This window comes from Ciconia boyciana, chromosome 10 (genome assembly GCF_034638445.1).
Source record: "Ciconia boyciana chromosome 10, ASM3463844v1, whole genome shotgun sequence".
Taxonomy (NCBI): Eukaryota; Metazoa; Chordata; class Aves; order Ciconiiformes; family Ciconiidae; genus Ciconia; species Ciconia boyciana.
The window spans coordinates 43,311,787-43,336,929 of record NC_132943.1 but is presented as its reverse complement, the minus strand read 5'-3'; the positions used below and the strand labels follow the sequence as shown (position 1 = coordinate 43,336,929).

General features: G+C 44.2%; 1 protein-coding gene and 1 long non-coding RNA gene across 2 annotated transcripts; one reads left to right on the top strand and one right to left on the bottom strand.

The window, feature by feature from the left end:
- Positions 1-2,313: 2,313 nt before the first annotated feature.
- LOC140657676 (uncharacterized) lies at positions 2,314-6,187 on the top strand. Its single transcript, XR_012044427.1, has 3 exons — positions 2,314-2,459; positions 4,438-4,535; positions 5,876-6,187. It is a non-coding gene; the product is annotated as an uncharacterized lncRNA (long non-coding RNA).
- A 16,509-nt stretch (positions 6,188-22,696) lies between these two features.
- On the bottom strand, positions 22,697-24,697 carry LOC140657219 (helix-loop-helix protein 13-like). The gene is made up of 2 exons (XM_072873911.1): positions 24,199-24,697; positions 22,697-22,734 (listed from the first exon to the last, which is right to left on the bottom strand). The coding sequence occupies exons 1-2, from the start codon at positions 24,695-24,697 to the stop codon at positions 22,697-22,699; spliced, it is 537 nt and encodes a 178-aa protein (XP_072730012.1).
- Between the last annotated feature and the right edge of the window lie 446 nt (positions 24,698-25,143).

Sequence of the window (25,143 nt, the reverse complement as noted above, 5' to 3'; positions counted from 1 at the left end):
AATACTTCTATGGACAAGGATGGAGGGAGGTTTTAACCTGAAATCTTTGCGAGGTGGTGTTGCCTGGCAAAGGTGCATAGAAACACAACATGCAATTGAGGAGATGCGTTGGACCCTGGAGGGAACAGCTTTCATGTGCTTTCTTGTGATGATGGGAGCCTGCTAACAGCAGAGAGGACTTGTTTAGTGACACTTTTGGGTCAGTCAGCAAGTCAGATGTGCTCAGTCTGTTGATGCTGAAGGTCCACTTATCAACCCAAATGCCCCCAGACCCTTCCTTCCAGCCTTTGGTCACCAGATGCGGGCTTCATGCAGGAGCTTTCCAGCCCGGGCACCTGTCTGCATCGGCATCTTCATTTTGCTTTGTGGCAGGAGACCATGCACATAGAGGAATGATATGGGATGGTTTTTTTTCACCCAGTGCGTGTTCCCAGCATTGTATCTCACAGCTGCGGTATGGGTCTATCTCCCTGCAGCAGGAAGGAGGCAGGAGCGGGCCGACAGCATTGCTCCCCATATGCAATGGGGTAAAACGCCCGGTGAATGCAGCAGGAGCAAAGCGAGGCTGGTGCAGACCGATTTAGAAATTTGCAAGCAAACATCTGTCAGGCACTCAGCACAGATGAATAACAAAATCAGACCGGAGCAGACATATGACGAAATCCTTCCATGTGGAGGGAAGGGGGAGGGGGACAGCAATCCAACATGTACCAGTTTTTTCATTATAATGCAAGGCGTATCAGTAACACACACGCGTGAAGCTATGGAAATGTGGGGTACGTTGTTGTGCCATATGTTTTAAATATCATTAAGTAGGCCAGTTTTGTCGTATATTTGATATTCTGGCTGTTGTCGCTAGGACTGGACCAACCGATTCATATGGAATATGAATTGGCCTTGAACTCAGTCTAATCGCTGACCCAAAGAGAGTTTTGCAAAATGCATTTCTAACCTGAGAAATGATAGGCTAAATCTTGCGCTGTGGGAGGAGGGCGATTGGTCGTACACTTGACCTAGATACAAATCTCTGGGGTTAAAAATAAAGAGGCTGCTGGATAGCGGGGACCAAAACATGTCACTGATAAGATTTGTTTTCCTTTTTTTTGTTTTTGCTGGAAAACGCATCTCCGACAAAAATCGTGATCATCATTTTTTGGAAGTTACAGTTTCAATATTTTCCCCTCAGTGTTTCACAGCAAGGAGGAAATAATGAAATGTTCATACATCTACACTTTTAGTTTGGAAATCAATGTAAAACTTCCACTTTCTTTCAGATTCCCCACATTTTTTCAGGGAACAATTAAATGTGGAAGAAATCTTACTTCTTGTATTTTTATTTCTTACCTCTTAAAAAGAAGGGAACCCCACCCAAACCCTCATTTTGGAATACTCACATAAAAATCTGCTAAGTTTAGAAGAAAACCAGAGAAAAATTTCTGGGGATAAGTTCTTTTACTTCTTTACTTTGCTTCTTTTTGCTTTTCCTTTGGGAGGGTCTCCCTGTCAGCAGAAAGGGGATAGAGCAGAGAAAATCAGGGTGTGGAGAATATATATATATTTTTAATTATATTATGAAGCAATTCCTGATTCTTTCCCTTTTTTTTTCCTTTTGAGAAAAAGAGGGATGAAGGAGTCGGTGAGAGTGGTAGTGGGGAGCACCCATGCATGACAGATCCCCTTCCCTGTTACCCCCACCTCTTGGCAAGGAAATTGAATTCTCGGCGAGTTTCAAATGAAAGCACCGTGCTAGGGGCTTTTCTTGGGGTGGGAAAAATCTGCTCCCTTGTCTGGGCAGCCCTGGTGTTTCTTTGCAGGACGTGGGCTGGGACCCGAACATCTCACAGGGCTCCTTCCTGTTCCCACGTCCATGCCAGGAATCGGAGTCCGCGGGAGGATTTCGGATAACGTGTCCTGGGAAGACGGGAGCCAGAGGGGGATGGAGCTCCCTCTCGCAGAGCCGGGCTGAATCTGCAGCTCCAACATGCCCAAGAGCACGAAAGCTGGTTTTGTTGCTGGAGTTGGCAGATATGTGCGTGAGGATCACAGCTGATGACTCAGAAGGTGCTGTTTTTACAGATACTTTGCTGACTACAAAGTCACTCTGCGAGTTTGGTTTTACCCTGCAAAACCTGTACGTAAATGCGCTGCCTTTCCCCAAGAGAAATCTCTTTGCTTTCAGGTTTGTTTTTCTTTGGTGCCATCGGTAAATGCAGAATTAGCTCGTCATTGAAGTCTGACACTTGCAGAGACATGAAGTTTGCTAGCTCCCTGCATGTTTTCTTTTCTTTTCTCATCAGCTTCTGTTCGGGGAAATCAGTGCAAGGTAGTGGATGCAGTGGACTTGCATGGCAGTGCTTAGACTGTAACTCAGTCTGCAAAACCTGCATTGCCAGTGATGCAGAAGAGAAAGGGAGAGGAAAGCATCCATCACCCAGACTTTTAGGCTCTGGATTGATCAGGTGGGCTGCTCAATAATAATATTTTCTTCTGGTCCTCTTTGCTGTGACTGCTTGCACTTTATGTCACAGGTTAGTGTTGGGTGCAGAAAACATCAAGAGGCAGAATTTGTGGCCACTTCTTTGTACAACGGCCTTCTTTTGGGCAAAACTGAGGAGATATGGGATGGACCAAATCACGATGATCTGGTGAAAATTCAGGCTGGCCTCCTGGGAGCTGTTAGTGCTCTTCACTGATTTAATCAAACCTTCAGAAGTTTAAAGCCAAAAGGGACTGTCTGATCCCTTTGACCTCCTGTTTATGGCAGGCTGGAGCAGTCTGGCCAGACACCTGTGTTGAGTCCACCGACGTGCTTGCCTAAAATTTGTCAGTCCCTACCTCTCTCTTTCATCTTTCCTTTTCAAGGTTACCTTTTTTTTCCCTGTGTTATTTTTCCTTTTAATCCTTTAAACAATACCTCTCTGCGAGGTCCCGAGCAAATGATGGCGTCCCTGCCGTGATGGAGATGTTTCGCCCAGCCCCATCTTGAGCCACTACACAGTCTGCAACTGCATTTCAGTCCACTTACCAAATGTGACAAGAGCAATCCTGGCTCCTTCAGTGCAGTGACTCATAAGGACAAGTTATTAAGATATTAAGTCCCAGGACCAGAGCCAAGAGGGTTCAGACACTGCCTGCATCACTGCTGCTGTCTCTGTCCTTCTCCATGGCGTGTTTACATATCAGCTGGAAATTTCCTAAATAAGCTGATTCTAACCATCAACAAATACCGTTCAGATAATGCACATTTCATGGTAGTTTCCAGTATTCTGCCTACAGGAGGATATAAAAACTTCTTTTGTTATAATATAGCCTCCTTGGCAGCTTGTAACTCAGTGGGAAAGGCTCTGGATTCCTGGAGGAGCGCACTGTGTCAGCGATTTTGGGTATTTCAGGGAGCGTGAGGCCTCACTGGGGAAAAAAAGAAAGCCTGAGAAAAACTCTGCTCTCCTTTTGAGATTAATCGGTAATCAAATTAGGTCGAATATCAAAAAGTGCAACTAAGGGGTGTGAAAAGACATTCTCTGTCTCGGCTGATTTGGTGGGCTTTTATAGGAAGCGGGAGTACTGCCAGCCGTCTACTGAGTGTGTGCCTGTGTCATATTTCATTTCAAAATGAAAATTCAAGGGAACGAAGGCTTCCATGCACACTTCTCCCAGAGCTTGTGTTAGCTTAGCAAGGTGGTGGCAGAGGTAGCCTCCATCCCTGGATGGGCCCGCCCCGATGGGGGATGCCCAGTAGCATCCAGCATCTAGGGCGCGAGGATGCTTTGGAGACTTCTGCAGTCTACCTCCTCTCTGAGACAGGCGTAAAGGTGTCCCCAAGCCAGGATTTCTTCCATCCAGCGGGTTTCCTATTCTCTGTTTTCCTGAAGAACCTTTGTATTTTCAGTAGAGTCTTCCTGAATGCAGGCGATCCAACCAAAAGGTTCAAATAGGTTAAAGTTTTCTAGTGAAGTTATTTCCCCCTGCCCAACGGACTTTTTTGCACTATCAAAAGTTTTTCTGGAAAGGTTCTGTTTTCCTTAGAAATTTGAGTCCATCTTTAAAAATATCTCCAAAGGTGGGGGGAGGAGGTAAAAACTTTTAAATTTTAAAACCATTGCAAACTTATAATTTTCACTGAAAAATCTAGCCCTCAACAAAATATGGATCTTGGGTGGAAAATTTTGACTGAGGCAGTTTGGGGCTTTTTTTCTTTCTTTTTTTTTTTTTTTTTAAATTGTAAACCTACACAGAGCCTTGCTCTCTGCTTTATTTGCTCTGACCACCTCCATAAAAAAATAGAGAGAGTTCATGTACCTGCTCATGACATGCATCACATTGTTTTCCTAATGATTTTTCAACAGAATGGCTTAAATTTTAGTACCTCATTGGAAAAAAAAAAAACAATGACTTTTTCATTGTCCTTCTTTTCCCCCTCTACGCTGCTCTGCACAGAAAAAGTGTCTTTTCAGACCAAGGCTGGAGGGTTGTTGCACGTGTCCACCAAAGACGATGTTGCCAAAGTAGAAAACCTTTCATAAAAGTTGAAAGCGGTAAGGTTTTTTTTAACATCTCTTGCGCTTTTTCTTGAACCTGTGGCTTGTAGGGTGGGCGCACCTTGGATGGTGTGCTCTTTTGCTCCGAGATACATAGCTCTTCAATGCAATGCTTGCAAGTGGGAAAGGGGCAAGTGATCCCTGCTCTGAATATCAAGTTGGAAAGCAGCTTGAAATGGCTTTAAAATGTGGAAGAAGAGCCTGGGAGCTGAATTTAGGATGGAGGTCCCTTCCAGGGGCCTTCCCAGCCCCCTGCTCTGGGAAGAACTGCAACAACTAAACTCCTTGGGAAAACGCACTTACAAGTTGTTGTCGTCATTTTTTAGCTGCCATATTAAAAATGAAAGAGAAAGATCCTCCAAAATATTTCTTTTCAATAAAGAGCCTTCTTTCAACAACAAAAAAGACAATTCAAAGGCATATTTCAGGCAGCTGTTTTTAATTAACTCACATGATCAGCTGGTGGAAGAATTAAATTAGAGTTGCTTGATTTTATTATGGTTCCATTTTATCTACAGACCAACAAAGGTTAGAGGCAAAGCCTCCATGGAGGGGCCTGATCCAGAGCATACTGGAGGCTTGGAAAGTCCCCCTCTGACTCTCAGCATCTTTCAACTGGACTCACTGGCAATTTGAAATCTGCCTCTCCATTTATCGGCTCCATATCTTGAACCAAGTATATTCTACAAGAATTTATTTTTAATCTTGTGCTGTGGTGCAACAGGCTGCTTGGCGAAGAGGCTTTATAGACCCAACGTGTGCGCTTTTTTGGGAAGATAATTACACGAGTTCAAAGTCTCGTCAGCCAATCGTATTTTGGTATTCATGCAAGCTGTTTCATAATGCTGTTTTGAACCCTGTTGGTGGCATAATTAAGATTTAATTAAATACAGGAATAGAAACATGTTGTTCATTTGACCATCTGTGAGTCAATGACTACAGTGGTTTTCTAAGTTTCTATGCTACATGCTGTTAGTGAGTGTTTCATATTATTTTCCATCTCCCCAACCATACTTGCACGTTTTCAGAGCCACCGAAGAGCCAGAGCAGATATTATAATCTTGTGTTGATGATCATCTCTTTCTGCTGTTCTTCGCTATTGATCGTATTGAGCAAAGTCATACCTCTCAAGTGTAGCAAGAGCTGCTAAGATGATAGGGAATGGGAATGCCAAAGAAACGATAGCATAATCCAAAGATAAAAAGAAACAAGATGGTGCATTTTGTTCCCTGCATTTTTTTGATGGTTGAATGTCCAAGCCAGCAGCACCCAGGCTACCATAATAATAATAATAATAATAGTAATAATAATAATGCAGATACTTGTATTTTTCTCAGAGTCTTCCTACAGCACCTAGCATGAAGCAGCCTTGTTCTCATCTGAAGGACAGATATGACAGCGATGTTCAAACTGTGGCAACAGTCAAGTACCCAAAGCGCACATCAGGGCCCCAGAGTACCAGCTTCTACATAAATCAGAGCTCAGAAGATGTTTAGCTGATGTGCCCAAAATATGCACTTTTTGGTTTGACAAAAACTATTTGTGAGTTATAAGAGAATGTAAGTTAGATTTAACTGAAAAGGGTGGGTTTTTCCCTAATTAAAACTGGTTTTTTTTCTGAAACTTTAGAAGGGAAATGTTTTGATTTCAACAAGATATTATGAGACTAAATTTGGTTAAATGTTGTGTTTTTAAATAGTGTAAAATTCACCCCAAGTCAAAACTGAAACATTTCGTTTCAGATACAATGAAATGTCGTGTTTTGATCTGAACATTTCTTTCCCTACTGTTTTCTGGTTAAAGGGATAAAAGAAAAAAAAATGTTTGATTGAGTCAAACAATAAGAAAAAAAAATGTTTGATTGAGTCAAACAATATTTATGCTTTCTTGGCTTTTTCTTGGGGAGGGAGAAAGGTGGTTGGTCAACCATCAACCCCCAAATAAATGCTTTAAAAACCTTTTGCTGAAGCACCTAGAAAAGCATAGAAGAGGGATTTGCCTTTGCTCCTGTTGATTCCCTGTTTTACAGTCTACCAAAATAGGTTATACATTTTCTTTTCTCACAATACAGCTTTTAAAATCAGAATTTTAATACATTCTATTAATTCTTTTTTCATATTTACATGCCTTTTATTTCTTTATTTCTTTTATTTCTTTATTTCTTTCTTATATTCACTCACTTTTTTTGTTTTCTGCTTTGGGGCACAGATGAAGGTGACCGATCAGGTTAGCACAGTAGAAGGATACTATGAAAAATTTTAAAAAATGTTTCAGAAAGTCAACATTTTCCAGAAGGGGGGAAAAATACTTGGAAAAATACTAGTGGTTTATTTCAGTCTCAACAGGAATGGATCCATGTGCTTTCACTGTCATGGTCTTGATAGGCAAGAGAGCTTGTTACAATGCTTTACGGTGATGTTTTTGCTAACAATGCTCTCTCATGAGCATGTAAAGGACATGACTATGCCATCTCCTCTGACTCTTAATTTATCTCAGTTTCCATGAATTTTCAGAGCTCCAGAAATTGCTATTAGTTGCTATTAATTAGCTATCAGCTTCCACCTGATTCCAGCTGCTTGCTAAACGGATTGGAGGTGGGGAGTGATCCTGGTGCTTCAAAGCTCACCGATGGGCATTTTGGTCCCCACCATCATCAAGCGGCAACAACAGCCCTGTGATCCCAATTTCCAAACCAACCCTACTCTCCTCTTGCTACAATATGCCCCAACCACCTCTGGCTCTGCTGCTGTTCCTCATGCCTTTATCACCATCCACATCACGTTGTGGAGAGCTCACGGCTCCCAGTGCATCAGCAATTTTTGGCAATGTCTAAAAGGGGGTGCTCCAGGGAGCTGCAGGGAAGAGGGTTATTAGCACTGCTCTTGAGACTCAATAGCATTGCTGAAAGAAGGATCTAATGTAACAAGGACTTGCTTTTCACTCTTATGCCCGTCCCCTACTTTAACAATGTTTGAAAGTCCCTGCTGGTTTCGGTTCCACTCTGTGGGAAGCCTTGGGATTTTGCAGGTGTTAGGACAGCAGGAGTTTCAAAGCATTTTGCACTCTGTCTTTGCTCCTGTTGAAATCACCAGTCGAAATCTTGCTAACATCGCTGGGCTCAACACCGAGTGCTTTGGAAAAATCCTACCTTTGTTTCAACAAATGCAGGTTGTGCTAAAAATGAGCAGAAAAGGTCCATTTCGCAGCTGCACCCCTTGCTTTGCAGCCGATGAGGGGATGGCATGTCGCTCGCCTCCAGCTCTGGCTTCCAGCAGACAGGGGTCTGGCTCAGCACGCGGTACCAAACAGTGCTGCCGGCCCCACGCCGAGACGCACCGTGGGGATGGACGTGAGTCAAGAAGCTCTGACCCTCCCGGCCCTGCAGGCGCTACCTCCTCGCCGAAGTGCCCCAGGAATGAGCAAAGCTGTGCGAAATGCAGAAGAAGCTCATAAACACCTGAGGTCCTTTTCAAAGGGCATATATATAAACTGATGTATTACTATTGCACAGTGATAGCTGTAATTTATTTCAAGTGACCAGCCTATAATTTGAATGCTATGTCAATTTTGAATATCTTTTCATTTAAAAAAAAAATACAGTGCGTGAATATTTCTTGTCCTCAAAATAGAGCTTAACTACGTCTCGTTACTTGACATAAGTCTCTTTAAGTTATCCCTGACACTATGCTTATACAATGAAAAATATACGCAGCACGTATGGCCATGGCTGTGAAACAGAATTTCCTCTGGCAGAATTTGCCTCTGGACAGATGTGGTTAAAGTCACCTTTCAGCCTGCCAGAGAAGATGGGTTCCTGCAGTCTCTGACTTCCCCAGGCAACGCAAAAAATTATAAGAAAGGCAGAACCGGGACCTGCGTTTCTGCATTATTCAACTTTGTATCCTCTCCCAGTTGCTGTTAGAAATGGCTGGTCAGTTTTTAAAGATTTTTTTTTTTTTAACAAAATTAAATTTTCCATGGAAAAAGGTGGGTTTCCCCCCCCTGCATTTTGATTCCAAAATTAGGAATGTAAAATCAGAAATCAGTTACAAACAAAATTAACCTCAGTCTTTATTAAATATTTTCCGTTTGCTGTAAAATGGGTGTTTGGCTTCAGGAAATACAGGTATTGTGAAGAAAAACATTGCATTTATTTTTGGGGCAGGTACATTCGATTCCATTTTTTGTGAATCGCCTGACACCAGCAATTAAAATAGGAAAGATGATTGACATTTCCCTTGCAAAAGCTGCAATTTTTAAGCAGCTCAGCTCACTTTTGAAGTTGCTGCTTCATCTTTAACCTAGTGGAGGGACACGTTTAAGCCTGGCTTTATTTAGGGTCCCGCTTAATCCCGCGCTGAGCGTGGAGCGTGTGAAGACCCCGTGAGCTGCGTTACTGGGGTGGCAGGGACCTCACCGGGTTTTTATCTCTAACTATGCACTGCGAGGAGTTTCCCTGAGCTCAGAGGAGCTGCTCAGGGGGAATAAAACGGAGCTCATCAAATAAATTGCTGCAGGATCGGGCTCGCTGTGCGTAAAGCACTGTCGTAAGCAGTAATGCTTTCCAGGCTCATGGCCTCAGCTAGCTGCAGCTATCCGCCGAGCATCTTTTTAACCTGTTTTGACTTCTGCAGTATTGACAGCGTCGCTTCTAAAATGCAGTATTTGGGGAGGAATATTTTCTTCTAATGTTTTTCTTCTCCCTGCAGTTTCTAAGTGGAAAGGACAGATGTTTATTTGCAAACCGGTGAAGAATACTGTGGTATTTTCCTTTTTTCTTTTTTTCGCCTAGATGTTTTTTGGCACAGCTATGAAGTAATTTAAAAAAAAATATAATAGTCGCAAATGCTTAAAATTCTGCTGGTGGTGTGGTTCCCAGAGGGACCTCTCCCTAGTGCAGCCCCCATGTGCTGTTACCATGACAATCTCGCATTTTCCTCTAAACTCTGGCACTGCACATTCCATAAAATTTGCACAAAAAGTGTCTTTAATATAAGCAAAATCTGGTCAGTCAGGCACTTAACGTCCTGTATCAATAAACATGCCGGTAGAGCTGACTTTCCCTTCTCAGGGAGAGCTGGAGGGTTTTTTTTAAACATATCAACGGAAGATCCCGAGGGCTGGTTTACATTGGAAGCAGGAAAGGGGGGAGAGTGTATTTAGCTATTTGTTGTCTCTGCAAGGAGATACGCAATATGTACACATCCAAACAGGCTTATATCCACGTGCCTGTATTTATCTGGGCTTCCTCTTGTGAATATGAAACTTCAGGATCGCAGCGGTCCGCAAGCCTCGCATTAAAGCGTTATGCCTCTATCTCTGCTGATAAGAGCGTTTCCTGTATTTAGGTGCGGTTTAAACAGAGCTTTCCACGAGAACTAAGTGGTTGTTTCATAGGGGTATGATTCCTATGTCATGATAAAGCTCATTTGCAAAATATGCCATCCCATGTCCAAATGGCCAAAACTCAGTTCCCGATTCAAGCATTTTCTCGGATGCCAAACGAGCGGGTGCAGCAACAGTAATTACAGCGATATTCTGAGCCGAGCATTTGGGGACACCAAAATGTACTGAAACCTGTATTTATATTCGACATATCATTTTAGATACATTATCAGAGCGACAGGTATGTTATTCAACTGCTATCTTATATTTTACGTATGATAAAACATTTTTAAGTGCTTGGATGTCTTCTAGTGAAAGGTGTTGTGAAAGTGCAAGGTGTTGTGGTTATATTGAATGTGAAATAAAAATAAAGGGTGTTGTATTTGGCTATTCCCTACAGGAGGCAGGGAGAGGAGAGTATTTTTATGTTAGAAATAATTTGTAATGTGGAAATAAAATGATGCTCTGTAGCAGCGTAACAAAACAAAATTCCTTTGCAAGCTTCCTAGTAGAATATATATTTTTTTTATTTAATGGAGTTAATCCTTGTTTGTTTACCTTCTTGATTATATTAACCAGCAAGGTAGTGATTAAAGGCAGGAGTGTAGCTCATGCTAATTATATTTAAACCCCCTGAACCTGTTTCTTTTTAGTGAGAGATGATTACAATAAACACACCTGCACTATTTTACAAGCAGGCTGGGCCCTGGCTTGGGATACCACGCTGCTGGAAAAAGCCAGGACTTAACCCTCCTTGCGGACACCTTCGTACAAAGCGTTGTTTCCCAGCAATCCAGGAGCCGCTGCACGCAAGCATGCAGGCACGCTGCATCGGTGAGGGTGCCGGCTGCGGGAGGAGGACAGCCTTGGCGGGACTGGAGCAAGCAGCTTGTTGGGTCTTGATTGAAAATTGAAAATTGATTAAACACTAGGATTAAATTCCCTATATCCCTCAGTGTGTAAAGCAAAGGCTAAGCATGCTTATATGCAAGTGAGTGTATGCTTATGTTGGCATCTGTGCCGAGTGTGGCAGTCAACATCAACTGATCCTAAAGGACCCATTTTGGTGTTAGCCTAAACCAGTACAAACCATTGGCCCTGACAGTTTATACCCATTCGGGAGCTGCTGCCTTGTTATCTTGGAGCATATAAATATTCTCATAGAAACTAAATTCTCCTTCTGTGTGCTGGGTTTAGATTGATATGGGATGGATTTAAAAAAAAAATACTAGCAAAAGTTAATTCACTGCGGCAGAGTGGTTTTGGGAGATAACATCTTATATTCCTGCTGTTTAATTAAAACCAGATTTTTATTTGCTATACCTTTTAATTAAAGAGGAACAAGATATTTGCCCTTCTAAGGCATCTGGTTGAGTTTATGGAATCTGGGGGGGTGGGAGGGGGTGTTGTTTTTCTTTTTAGTTTGAGATTCAAATGCACCAATCTGCTCCACCACAGTTTTTATCTAAGGGAGGCTAGACAGCTTTCTCCTCAACTCTGGAGGCAGGGAGACAGCCACAACCATGAAATTCCCCTCCGGATTCAAGCTGATCTGTTCACAAAGCAGGGGGGGGGGGAAGCCCTCCCTGCAGCTGTGAACTTGAGCTAGCAATAAGTAGCAAGGTAATAGAAATCACAAAGAAAAAGAAGAGGGGAAAAAAAGTAATTGAGTAAGCCAAAAATCACTTCCATCGCTGTTTATTCAGGGTCTTAAATTTATTTAAGCAATGAGAGAGTATTTTTAAAAGTATTTATTTTGCATTCATGTGCTAGTGAAGAATTAAAACAAATTCCCTGAATACTTATTCAATGCAGTTTTCTAACTACTTTTTATTGCTTTGAAAAGATCAGTACTTGTATTAGTTAGGAATTTGGTCTCACTCCTAACTATTTCTGCTAAACACCTTCAGAAGAGAGGGTGCTCAGCTCTTCCTTAGATAATGTTTAGTTATATGAACTCTCTCAAAAGATAAGGGCAGCACATTTTAACATCAAAATAACCAAGGTTAAGATCGCTACAAATTTCACTTGAATGTTCCAAAAGCAAATTATTTTGATAGGGTGAAATTCTTCCTCTACGGCATTTAAGATATCTTGAAAGTTGGTAATTTCTAATTTTTTTTTTAATCAGCAAAACCTTAAATGGTTTGCCAACTTCTTTCACTGATTTAATTTTGCAGTTTTATAGGGTTGTTAAGTTACTATTGATTTTTAACATTATTAATTCAATTCACTGGGAAGATACCAACCACGTATTACTTTCATTTTGCAAAGCAGTTCAGTTTCAGTGCTGGCTCGGAGTCGCGTGTTTTGCTGATGTTTTACCCCATGGAGAATAGCTTGGCTGTTGAAGAGCTGCACCGGGATCAGTTCACGAAGATGTAAGAGTCAGTAGAAGAATATAATGTGGAAAAGGAAAATAAAGCTATCGAAAGACCTTTTCTGGTTTTTGTTTGGCTTGAGGATTTTTCACCCCCTGGAAGCAGATCCATCATTCTGCTGGGGCAGTGTAATGTTTCTAAGCCTGAAGTTTTCATCCTGTCACAATGCTGCAGAAATCCTAGCCCGTGGTGTCAGAAGGAGAGTTGGATAGTGTCTATTGGAAACTTACTGATAATATGGAATTACCTTCCTGGAAAAGGTTGATTTACGAGTGCAGCACGTGTTTCAATAGCAGAAAGGAAAACTGATAAGCTACTCAATGTAAGGTGTTGATCCATCAAAATGCAGGAGTCTATCCTTTGTACTAATACCCGCTGAAACCAGCTCAACCGAAGCACACGCTTATATTTAAGCATGTACTTCATCATTTTCCTGGGCTGCTGGAGTCAGATTAAAGAGCAGAAATGCTGCAAACCAGGCTGTTAGATGGGCAAAAATCTGCGCAAAGGCTTGTGCTAGCTGGGAAAGTCCGCCTCGCTATCGCAAGCTCGCTATTGCAAACATCTTGCTGCATCACCCAAGACTCTTAAATACGGTGGTGACTTTGGGTAGGTTGGTGTGTACCTCCACAGGAGGAGGAAAATATAGAATGAGGGAAATGAGTACAGTGATAGAAATATCCGCTGTGATTTAGACAGCGTGAGGAGAGAGGCGCTTGCAGCAGGGGGTGTGCAAGTCGAAAACCTTGGGAATTGCGGGTCTGAAATGCAGGTATCTGAATAATGAGAGGATTTGATGTTTGTTGAAAACCAGGTCTCAGATTAGCTCACTGGCTGGGTCTAGTGCTATAACATCCAATAAAGGTTGCTACAGTTCATATAACTTTATTGTCCTCCGGAGAACTGTGTAAATGTAAGCTTGGGAAATCTCTCTTGCACGCTCAAGCAGGATGCGTGTGTGCATGCACGCCTGCGTGCAGTTCAGCGTAGGGGGTATCGAGATCAGGTTCCCCTCTGAGGAGCTTTGTGGCCATTTAGCAAAAGTCCTTCTCTGGGAATCCCAACTTAAATCTCACTCCATGACCTAGGAAATGGGTTTTTGATAAGCCTCACCTGTGAGCGTGACTTGTCGCTGGAGGGGCAGGCAAGAGGGAAATCTGCCGGGCACTGAAACGCTGTGAAAACACTTGCTGCAAGGAAAGGTCTACCAAGCTGATGTCCCTTCATGGCTGATAATAATTGCTGATCTCTGTATGTGAAGTTTTATTATTCCCTCTTCTCCTATCCCACATTTCCAAGAGACAAGGACACATACACAAGCATGTGTGCGCACTCCAAACAGCCAAACCTGTGATTGCCCTTCCCGTTGCTTCACTCCATTTTCATCTGCATACAGCAGTGTCTAACGGGAACTGCTTGGGCTAAAATTTTCCATGCTCGGTGTCTGCCTCAGCTTGATTATTTTTGGAAAGTGCTTTTGGAGGAGATGGCTTAGCCATTCGCGAGACTGTGATGAGAGAAAGAGGCGTCTCGCCGCAGGGCAGGCAGACTCCAGGACCAAAGCAGGGTGCACAGGGAATGGTGCGCTGCTTCCTGGGGACCTTCAAGATCAGTGGATGCTCTGCCTGTAGGCTTTGTGTGCCAGCTCATGTCATCTTGGCTCTCCCAGGTGCTGTGCAAGTACTATACCGATGTTTCTGAGCACTCAGACACTGCAGACAGGAGCACTGTGACGCTAAATAATCTTTCAGTCTCTTTCTCTATGCAAGGTTTGCCAATAAAGACTTGGAGAGAGGGCAGAAAGATGCATAAAAATGGCTTCAGAAAGATAAAACACATGGGATTTGGTTGAAGTGAAGAGGCATAAACCATAATCTAATTGCAGAGCTAGATAACTATGCATACGCTTTATCTGTATTTTTTTAACAGCTATTTCTGTTCGCTACGTTGCCCGAGGTGATTCGCTTTGCTGGGGCTGAGCTGGAGCAGGGATGCTCGCAGGGGTCATCCTCCGCTTCTGGAAGAGCGAGATTTTAATCCTGTACCACGAGAGGGCACTGCCTGCAGCTGGATTTCCCTCCGCTCAAACACCCTCCCGGTATGCGGGCTTTGAATGTTAGTGCAAAATAATATCTGATTTTATTCCCTCCCCCGCCTCCCTTTTCCCCTCTCCTGGCAAGAAATTACCTTTGAGATTGGAATCGCTTTGGCTCTGGTGTTTCCCTGTTCAAATGCACTCGGACTTAAGCAAACAGACTGGGTGGGAGTGGGAGTCATCTAAAATTAGACACAGTGGTTGTAATTGCACTTTGTTCCCACAAAAGGAGCTGATGTGGCTTGGGAGGCTCTCCCCAAAGGTCAGGGCTTGCTGGTAACCCCTATGGCAATATTCCGTGTCCATACACATGGATTTATTGAGAGTACCCAGTTGGGAAAGGAGGGCAATGTGTTGGATTGTTGTTAAGGGGACTTCCACAAGGCATTTAGGATGCTGACTATGTATATTTAACCTCCTCTTGAAAGCCAGTACAGACTGCCTGTTTGCCTCCATACGTGTGCAAACTGACTATGTTGCTCCAAGGAGCGTCCACAGGGAGAGTCCAAGGTCCTGTTTTGACCAAGGAGTTGGCCCTGGCCAAGCTCCTCTATGGCCATGCAAAGGGAACAGCCTCCTTGCCTCCCTCCCAAAGTCTGACATAGGAGCAAACAGCTTCTGCTGCAGATCCCAAGGTCCCACAAGACAACAGTACCTATAAGAAACCCTCAGGCTGTTCTAATTTCCTCCTGCTGTTTCCTCGGGCAAGCTTCCTGGGTCATATCCCATGCCTATACACCAGCCCTTGCTTGACACAGTGAGAGCATGGCCCACAGCCCAGGAAATCCTGCACAAAATGAAGGTTGGTTGTTCTGAAGGTGAATGAAGGGCCAGTCATGTGAATAACACATCAGCTGTTGGGCCAAGAAAGCGGCCAGTGAAGCCAGGTAAGAAATACAAATTGCTAATTAATAGCAGACCTGCTGCTGCTTCTACTTCACCGGCTGGTTTTACATGGACTGAGATTCACATGCAGAGACCTGCAAAGCTGAACGAGCATAGGAACTGCCAGCAGCCACCATACGGCACCAGCTCTGGCTGCCATCCCACCTGCAAATAGATCCAGGGCAGACCATGGTGGTAGCACTCTCAGGTCTAGGGAGTTTCAGCATGAGAGGTACAGAGAAACTTTATTCTTCTCTGCAACAGGAAGGCAGGGAAGAAAAGACTACCTGGGAGCTCCTTTGTTGACTGCCCTGCTCCCAAGGTACTAAACGTTCCCATTATTTCAGGAAAAATATTGTGTTTCCTTACCAACTGATGCTCAGCATGCGAAAAGGGACTGGTGTGAAGACACGGTGCTTGGTGTTTGGCTCAGGGCAGAGTTTTAACACATCCGTTCCCTGCAGTTCAGCCTCCTCCTCCTAAACAGATCTAGCAGGGTGTGTACGGTTGTATGAGCAGAGACAGCTACAGCCTGGGGTAATCCATCATCATGACGACAGCTGTGGAGCCATGTCGACCTTCAGAGATTGTTACCCATGCGCAAACTGGAACCAGCCACTATGGCTGATCTTGCATTGCTGGAGTGAGATTTGGGAAGACAGCCATGAAGTGCAGCAGGATGATGTGCAGGACTGTGTACAAAGCCAGTGTAAGGCCATCTCCTCTCATCCACCAGGAATGAGGCTGTGATAGGGGCCGTGTTCTCCAGACAGCTTTACAGAATGCAGCTAACACTGGGGAATCTCTTCTGTGTGAAATGGTGGCTGGCTACTGAAATGCAATAAAAAACATCATTGTGCAGTTGAGCTGTTTCTTCACGCTGTGAGATTTTGCCTATTAAGACCATGTCTTTCTTCATAACAAAATGGTGTGGTGCCACAACACTTTGCTGTTGGGGTCTAGCCTCCTTTCTGAAGTCCCTGAAAAAATTTCAGCACAGTCAACCAGACACTTGATAAGCACCTTGCAAAGAGTTCAATTTCTGTACAGGCAGTATGGGAGTGACCCTGAGGGGGTTCTCTTTAAATCAGGGCTGTGGGTTACTGGAAGGCAGTCCTGCCTCTCATTAATTTTCAAATCTTGAACACCACAGGTCAAGTAGCTTGTGAATCACAAGATCTTCAGTGGCCAAGCTCTGGCACCACTTAAGAAGCAATATGAAGTTGTCCAATTACTTGTCCAGTCTTGTTTCAGGTGAAACATGAAAGTCCTTTTTCCATGCTGGCATAGTAGGGCTCTTGGAAATGAACCTTGCTACTGTGGGTCTGTGGCAAAAAAGGAAAAGCAAATTGTCCTTTCACTCCCAGGTCTGTCCTTTAAATAAATTAGCAATGCCCTCTCAAAAGAACAACTTCTTTCTATACAATGGGGATGTGATTTCTTTTGTTCCAGGGTTTCCAAGTTGATGAAGGAGAATGATGGTGTATTGTTTCAGAAAGGGTCAGTAGTTTAGTTCTGGAGGAAGGAAGGTGTAACAAATCATTCTCACTTTTCTTGGCAAGGACCCTGGTGAGCTGGAAGCAGGGACCGTGTTTCACATGAACAATTCTTCTGCTGTTGATGGGCCCCTAAGCTGGTCCTCAGAGGTTGCATACGAGGGTACCATTCTTCAGCACCTCCTGGCTTCTTTCCATAGGAGGTTTGGCCATTGACTTTCTGCTGAGAGGATCCTGCTGCTTTGTTAGAGGACAAGGAAAAAGCAGAGCTGCTCTGTGCTGCATTGCAAAGGAAGCAGAACTGAAAAGACCAGGAAGGGGGGAGCCTGACTCTCAAACCAGGAAGGTCATTGAGAGCTGCTTTGAAAGTCAGTGTCCTCCTTTGGGAACATGCTGATGGAACTGCAGAGCCTCGCGTAGGCCTCCACCTTCATAAAGTCATCTTAAAATCTTCATCTCTGCTAAGGTGTAATCTACTGTGTATGGGCTGCTGTACAATTAGGTTGTGTGTGTGTATAACAGAATCTGTATAATTTATGGGAACTCTGTAGCTGTTATTCCTGGGATAAAATTTCAGGGTTCAGGAGGTGAGATGAAGAAACAGAAAAATTAAGGTAAATACCAGAAGTAGTTCCCTGGCAGAGAATCACATTGTGCTGCCAATCAAGCCTGTTGACAGGAGACCAGAAAACTGGGCAAACTGCTATCAAGCGTGACACAGGGAATGAGCCAGAACTGGCAGGAGAGAAGGAGGGTGGACACGGAGCACAGCAATTACCCTGGATCGACGTGGAGTATAAATGCAGTGCACAGAAACCACTGCCCCCCTGGGTCTTTCTGCCCTATAGTTTACTTCCAGGAGCTGAAGTTCAGTCAGAAAAAGGAAGGCTTATTTAAGAACAAAAGTGCCCAGACCTGGAGCTATTCAGGAAGGGCTGCCCTGGAAAAAAATCCCTGAAAAGCCAATTTGCCTTTGTACCATTCAGCAGGAAAAGGGCCATAGCACAGGCTTGGCTTCCTTCGGCCAGAGAGAGCTGATACCCTCTTCATTTGCTTTCATTCATTCCAAATGAATGGGATCATCAGAGAGGATGAAACAGAGACTGATCTGATGGCATGACATGTTCACCACCTTAGCAGCCAGTTGCATCCAAATGATTTAACAAGACGTCGCCCAAGAAGCATCCTTTGGTTTAGCACCTTTGGCTGGTGCATCAGCTGTAACAGCCTGCCAGAATCCAGGTAGCTTGGGGCGGGCAGACAGAGGTGGACTGTCCCCTCTGGCTAGCATAAATCAAATGTGGCTGCACTGAAGGCAATGGAACGATACTGGTGTCAAAGCAGAGTGTGCGTGAGGAGAAACAGCTTCATCAGTTTTAATGGTGGCAATAAATGTATTGACTCCTACTTACTGACTCAAGAGCCCAGGATTAGTGTTTTAACTCCCGAAAGGAACATTTTTATTTCTGGTTTTGACTTCAACCCAAACCCCAATCCTTACATATCCTGCTGCAGGATTTATTGGCTACAGTTTTTCCAAGCTTAGAGTCATCATCAAATTCCAGCAGCCTGTTCCTCAAAGTCATGCCTTGTGCAATGATTCCTTGACAGCAGCAGTGATAAGTGGGAGTGCCTCTGCAGCAGGGCGTTTCACAGAGCTTGCCAGCCTGCAGACCACAGGCCAGCTGCACTCAAACAGCTGGCAAGTCCCATAGGAGCTCCATGGTGGCGTTGGTGGAACTGCGCTGGAGAAAGCTCAGCAGATATTTCTGTCTTTCCTGGCATCGCTGTTTGAGCATGGAGCATCATTGGTGGGAGTCTACATATCAGAGGAAGACTTCAGCTTTAGCTGACAGCTACAGCTAAAGCCTTCCTTAGCTGGAGTCAGCACATGGAGGAAAATCTCTTTGTTCCAGGACAATTCTTCCTGCTTTTGTCATTAGGATGCTTTTGGTACTAATGTAATCTCCAGATTAGTTGTCGGTCCACAGCAAGAAGTGCACGAACCTGAGAGATTGCCCGACATTACCCTTATAAGAGTGTGCTTTCCTGCTGCTACTGCACACACCCAGACTGCTTCAGAAGTCATTAGCTAGAATATCTAGGCTGGAGCAAAGGGCAAAGAAAGAGATTTCTGCTTGTAACCAGGTGCCTGCAGCAGATGTTTATTTGTTTCACAACATGGCATTCTCGCCTTGTATCCAGCACAGACCTCTGCTGCAGTGTAAAGAAAAGCAAGGCAGATAGTCCAGTCTCTGATACCATTGAAACGGGGGTATCTGGCACCAGGGATTTTGGACACCCAAAATTAGCTTGGTGTGAAGGACCTTTTATAACAGATACGTTGCCAATTGGAGGCTATTCCACCACTAGCCATGACAACACTACAGAGGCAGTTATTGATCCCTGATGACGACGGTGTGTGACCTGTGGGGTCTGTCTGAAAGCCTCTTGGAGGGATGAGTCACAGGTCCCTGTTGCCATCAATAAGGGCCTTGGAGAAATATACATCCTGATGAAAACTTGCAGAAAGTTCTGTTGGGTCCATTTGGACACTTTCTAAATAGCTGGCTTGATTCAGCCCTCCCCTTCCCATGTTGACATAGATCGTGCCATTTTTGCAGACACAGGATGGTAGTGTTATCTCAGGAGATGGGGACATGCAGATCTTTGCATTTCTCATTGGTGCAGAGCTGTAGGCGGGCAACCAAACCGCATAGATGGCTGAGCATCACGCCTTGGCCTGTTGAAAGAGCTTCCTCTGGCCAAAGGTGCTGCGGCCTGTGGCATCAGGACAGCCTGCCACCCTTGGTCTGCTGTGGAAAGGCTTGTCCAGCTTTGGAAAAAGAGTACATGGCTATTCCTGCCCCTGCATGCCTCAGTGAAAGCGTGGGTCCTGGGTTACTGAGAGCAACTCTGAGATAGGTATGGAGGTCTCTCAGCCCTGGGAGGATGTCTGTGGTCCCACTGATGGGACTGAGCCTGCCCTAATCTTGCCAGGAAGGTGGCGATGTGACCACTGCTCCCAGGAGTGCTGCAGAGCTTAGAGGTGATGGGCAGGATGGTTTCATTTTCTTTAGGTCCCAGCCAGGTGCTGGGGGATCCTGGACCCAAGCACCAAGGCGTCTCTGACCACCCATCACTGCTAGCCGGTGACACTTGTGTCACCTTAAGTGACACAGAGGATCAGCATTGCCAGAGCAGGTGGGAGGGAGGGAGAGTGTCAGGGTGGCGTTTTCTTGGTTAGTGTGCTGTGCTCCTTTACAAAGGGTCAAGCAGTCCCTCTGGAAAGAGATGGAGAAAGCCTCCTTTTATTTGCCTCTGTCCTGCTATTTAAGAGTTAAGAGTTTGAATTCATGGTTGTATAAGCCCTACTCTTCGATTAAAGATTAAGGCACATCTCCCTCAGAGCAGTGGCCTCCTCTGGGTGCCATCACACGTACTTTCCTAGAAAAAAACCCAGCCCCCTGCTTCTGTCTCACTGCCAGGCAAACCTGGATTGTATTATTTTCCCACCCTTTCATGAGTACAGAGGCCACCAGTGAGCAGTGGTGGGCCAGAAGGGAGGATAGTGTGGAGATCCCCCATGCCCATCACTTGTCCTGCTGGCCTTGCACAGGGGCCTCTCAAGGCTTGTGGGTCCTGTGGATCTCCTCATATTGCTTTCATGTGAGTGGGTAGTCACTAGGGATTTAAAGTACCTCTCACCCTCACCACCTCTGCTAAGCTCAGACTGTGAGGTGAGCTGAAGCAGGATGATTACACAGACCTAGGTCTTTCAGGATGCAGAAAAGTAGACTTATATCCAAAAGACCAAGCAAAGCATTGGGAGCGCTGCACTGATACGCTGTACGTATTGTGTGGCCCCATCTGGAGCGCTTTACCATTGCAGGAAAAATAGAGGTGGCTTCAGTATTACCAGCATTGCAACCCAACTACAGGTCCCATCTGGGTTCCTGTGTGTGAGGCATTGGCCAAGGGCACACAGCGAAGCACTTGTGGGCTTGGAGGGACTGTCAGGTAAACAGAGGAGCAAGAGGAGAGTGGGTCAACGCATCAGTGACATGCCCCAAGCCATGCAGATAAGGTAGAAACAGGAACCTCAGCCACATGCCCTGATCTCCCAGCCAGGTCTGTGCCTGCAGGACCTGCTGTGTTTCTAGCAAAGGAGAGTGACAGATTTGGAAAAACCAATTATTTCATATTTTAGAGATTGTAGAGATTTATATTATTTACTTATTCAAGTAAAATCCAGCAGGTATTTTTGTGGTGGATTTGGGGGTTGTTTTTTTGTTGTTGTTTTTAAACCAAAATAGTAGAGAAGTAGGTAAAAGTGGACAACTGCATTTTCAGGTGGTTTTTTAAGGTTTTCACCTTTTCAGGCACTGTTTCCTGTAAAAATTAATCCAAGTGTCTTTAAGTGGGTGAAAAAGCAAAGACAGTCAAAAGTTTGAGATGAAATGTTTTATTCTAAATTGACTGAAATACATTGTTGCATCTGACATGAAATTCCTTCTTTTGTTTTGACAGAAAAATTGGAAAGGTAAAAAGGTTCTTGTCAGTTTTCCCCTCAAAAACCCCTCTTCGTTTTTGCTTCCACCCAAAACCATCCGTTTCTGACATGGTTTTGCTTTGTAGACATCAAAGCTATGAGGAGAACTAATCAGTATGTTAAAAGAAATACATTCTCTTTTATCTAGATCTAGCGTCCTACCTGGTAAGAAATGCCGTGATAAAGTACATTAAGGCAGAATGGTTTCAGATCTCTGAGTGCACTAGCAGGGTGTTAGGGAAGTGTGCAAGATGTATGATAGATCTTTACCAAAAAGTCGATTCAGAGCTTTTACAGTATAGGACTAACAGGGAAAAAAAATGCATTCAACAAACACAATGTTAGCTTTAGGGTACGCTCAGGTAATATGGGAGAATTATGTCAGAAACAGCTATAGGCTTTTCTTCATGGTTTTATTTTTGCTAATACGAAAACCCTCATTGTTACCATGGGGTACAGAACAGGATGGCTATTCTGTGAAAACAACTCTTTGGTAATCATTTTCCAAGTGTGAATGCACTGCTTTGCCTCTCAATTTTGTTGCAGGGGGTACATGGGTGACATTTCATGTTGGAAGAGTTTATCAGAGCCTTCCTGATTGTTGCTGGAGCAGCATCAGGTCGCTGGCATTTGCTCAAAAAATCACAAACCAGGAACATTATTGTAAAAATGTCATAAGCCAGCTGCTGTCTTTGCACGAGCATTCAAGCTGACATGTACAAGGGGCGTAGAGTGCCTAGGTGCTAGCAGTTGTCAGCCTTTCTATACCAAAATGCCTTGGACTCAGACCTCCCAAAGTTGTCATGTTGGGAGGAAGGCATGAAAAATTTTGGAGATACACACAGACAGAAAGACCTGTGTCTCACCTCCTGAAAACTGGGCCTTTCGTGGTCTCTGTGCTCTAAATCACTGGTGACTTTTACAGTTATGGCCCTGGACATCTTAAGCCAAGCAATAGGTTGCAACAGGTGGTGCTTAGTTTTTCCTTGTGATCAGGGGTAGGTTTTCCCACACACTGGAAATGTGATTTGGACACAGTTCTCATTCAGTGGAAGAGAAAATGTTGTTGCTGTGATTGTAATGACACTGATTTTTAAACTGTTCTGTTATTTTCATGCAAGAGAGTCCACACGTGTGTGAGAAACTAGAAGAAAGAGAAGCAGAAGGTCCTACACAGCAATGAATTAACATCAAAAGAGGCTGGATGCTGGACATGCAGAGAGAAAGTGATCTGTGACAATAAGTAAAGTTGTAAGTGCCATGCTTTTGCTTGTAGCACTGAGAATTTAACAGCCGGTACCCAGCAGTCAGGTCATCAGGTTTTGCAATATGCTGCCTTTAAAGATCTTTCTTTTGGGTACCGCTTAATCCCACTTTACCCAAGACAGGCGGGCTGTCAGATCTGCACAGAACAGAAGGGAGAAAGGAAAACAAAGTAAAGACATACCACATGAATTTAAAAACATTTAAATTAGCTTTTAACAAGTCAACTATTCAGCCTCTCCAGAAAAGCAGCCTCATTCATTTATATCTTTCCAAGTGGAGCTCTTCAGAAATATTAGTTAACTAAAAGCCTGACAGAAGATGTGATACCTATGAGAGCCATTTGCGTTGTTTTAAAACCTGTTTATCTATTAAAGGTGGAGGCAGCTGGAAAATAAAATATAAATGTTCTCTGTAGTCAAGAGAGGTGTGATCAGGATTCATTCCCAGTCATTTCCATTTCCTAATGGAAATTAATAGGAAAGGAGAAAAGACTTAATTAACTTTTTCTTTAAAGAAGTAAACTGATTGCTTTTTCCCTGTAGGCTTTGTCCCTTTGACACTTTCCTGTGAAATGAAAGGGGAATATTCTTTGGAACGACTTTCCTCTACTTATGCTGCACTTTTTGAAGGCTGATATGCTTCAAGGCTCATTTCCAAAAAGTGTCAAAATCCGAAGGACCTTATACTGCAAAGGGACGGAGTTAGAAAGGTAGTTAATTACCTTATAATGCAAAGTGCCAGGAACTACTGAAAATCCCCCTCTGCTCCTCCCTGCATTGCTAAGTAACACAAAACCTGCTGCTTTCTAGCTGAGACTTGAGGCCCTGTGTTGGGCACATGGGCAATTTCCCTTCTTCACCATACTATGGACTGATGAAGCAACATATTCTGGTGGAAGCAAGCACAAAGTTCAGTCCCACGTAAGTCAGGATTAAGTACAAGCCAAGTAGAAAACAGAATAGCAGTCCTTCACTTTAAAATAGAAATAATTATATAAGAATGTAAATTGCAAATAGGCATTTGCTCCCCTATACTTTGAAGCAAACCTGGAATTTGAGTGCAGTGTCATGTGTATCCTGGTTTTCAGTGTCAAACTGTAATATTTCTGAGAAACTCTTGGTTACTTGAACATATGTATTTTAAGAAATGAGATTCTGTTTATGTTCAAAGCCATGTGTTTTTCTCAGTCAGGTACAAGCTAAAGAAAACTTGTAAAGAAAATAAAGAGAAACTCTACAGACTCCATCAGCTTGCATGACAAAAGATCAACTTTGAGAGAATCAAAAAAAAGTCTTAAAATGTATTCTGAGAATCAACAAAATCTTTAATCTTGTTTGTAAAAGGAACCACTCCCATGAGCTTAGTAAGTTGTTCTTTTCTCTTTTTTCTTTTAAGAGAAAGATCCTTAAAGTCAGAAGACAAGGTTGGATTTTTTTATTGAGACGTTACTTAGCTACTCCTTTTATAAGATGGAGTTGCATGTTGTCACAGCCATTTGAATGCGACAAGTGGCTGTTCAAAAGCGATCGGACCGATCACTCCCACTGGCAACCCAAAGCATCGCTGTGATCCCCGCAAATACAACCCTTCGCTCACTCACCGCTTGTATTCCAGGTTGCCCGCCGCTGGCTTTGCGAACCGCTCTTCAGGCACTGCTCCACGTAGGACTTGGGATCGCATCCGGAGAGGAGGATCTCGCCGAGGAGAGCGATGTAGGCAATGGCCAGCCGGAGCGTGTCGATTTTGGAGAGGCGCTTCTCGTACGGGAAGGTCGGTACGTGGCACCTGAGCTCCTCGAAGGCCGAGTTGATGCTGAGCATCCTCTTCCTCTCGCGGAGGTTGGCGGCGTGCCGCTGGCGGCGGCCGGCGGGCGGCGGGGAGCTGTCCGCTTCAGCACCCCCCGCCCGCCCCGCCGCTCCGCCCGCCGGCTCCCCCGGGGCGGGCGGGCCAGCAGGGGAGGGCCACGGGGAGAACGGGTCTGCCAGGGAGCAGCAGTCCAGGAGGAAGTCGTCCAGCTGAGCGCTGGGATCTGCCTGGTCCCAGAAGGGAAATTCGGGAGCGGAGTCTTCCGGCTCGAAGCTGTAACGAAGCTCCTCCATCCTCTCTGCCCGTCTGAAGCAACTAACGGAAATATTTACAACTTCGGACTAAACTGATTATCAGGAGAATGAGATTCCAATTTCATTCATGCCCCCCACCCCCAAAAGTGTCGGGGGCAGAGAGTCCTGGTTGCGTCCTTGAGGAAGGCTATCGCAAAAGTTTCCCCAGTGCAAATCCAAGTGGGACTCATGATTTAAATACTTCATGGCTCCTCAGCAGGGGAACGATCCTATTCTTCTCCGCTCAAAACTAATTAGTACACGTGCTTCTCTTTTTATTAGCCGTTGACTACAAAACAGTATGAATCAATGTAACAGTAGAGAATGAATTTTCTATTGGCTTTCTCCTGGAAAATCCATTGAAGCAGTTATTGAGTTCTTCCACAAGTTCAGTCTCTCCACTTGCTATTTAGAGTAGGGTTCACACAGGGATTTTGTTGTTATTG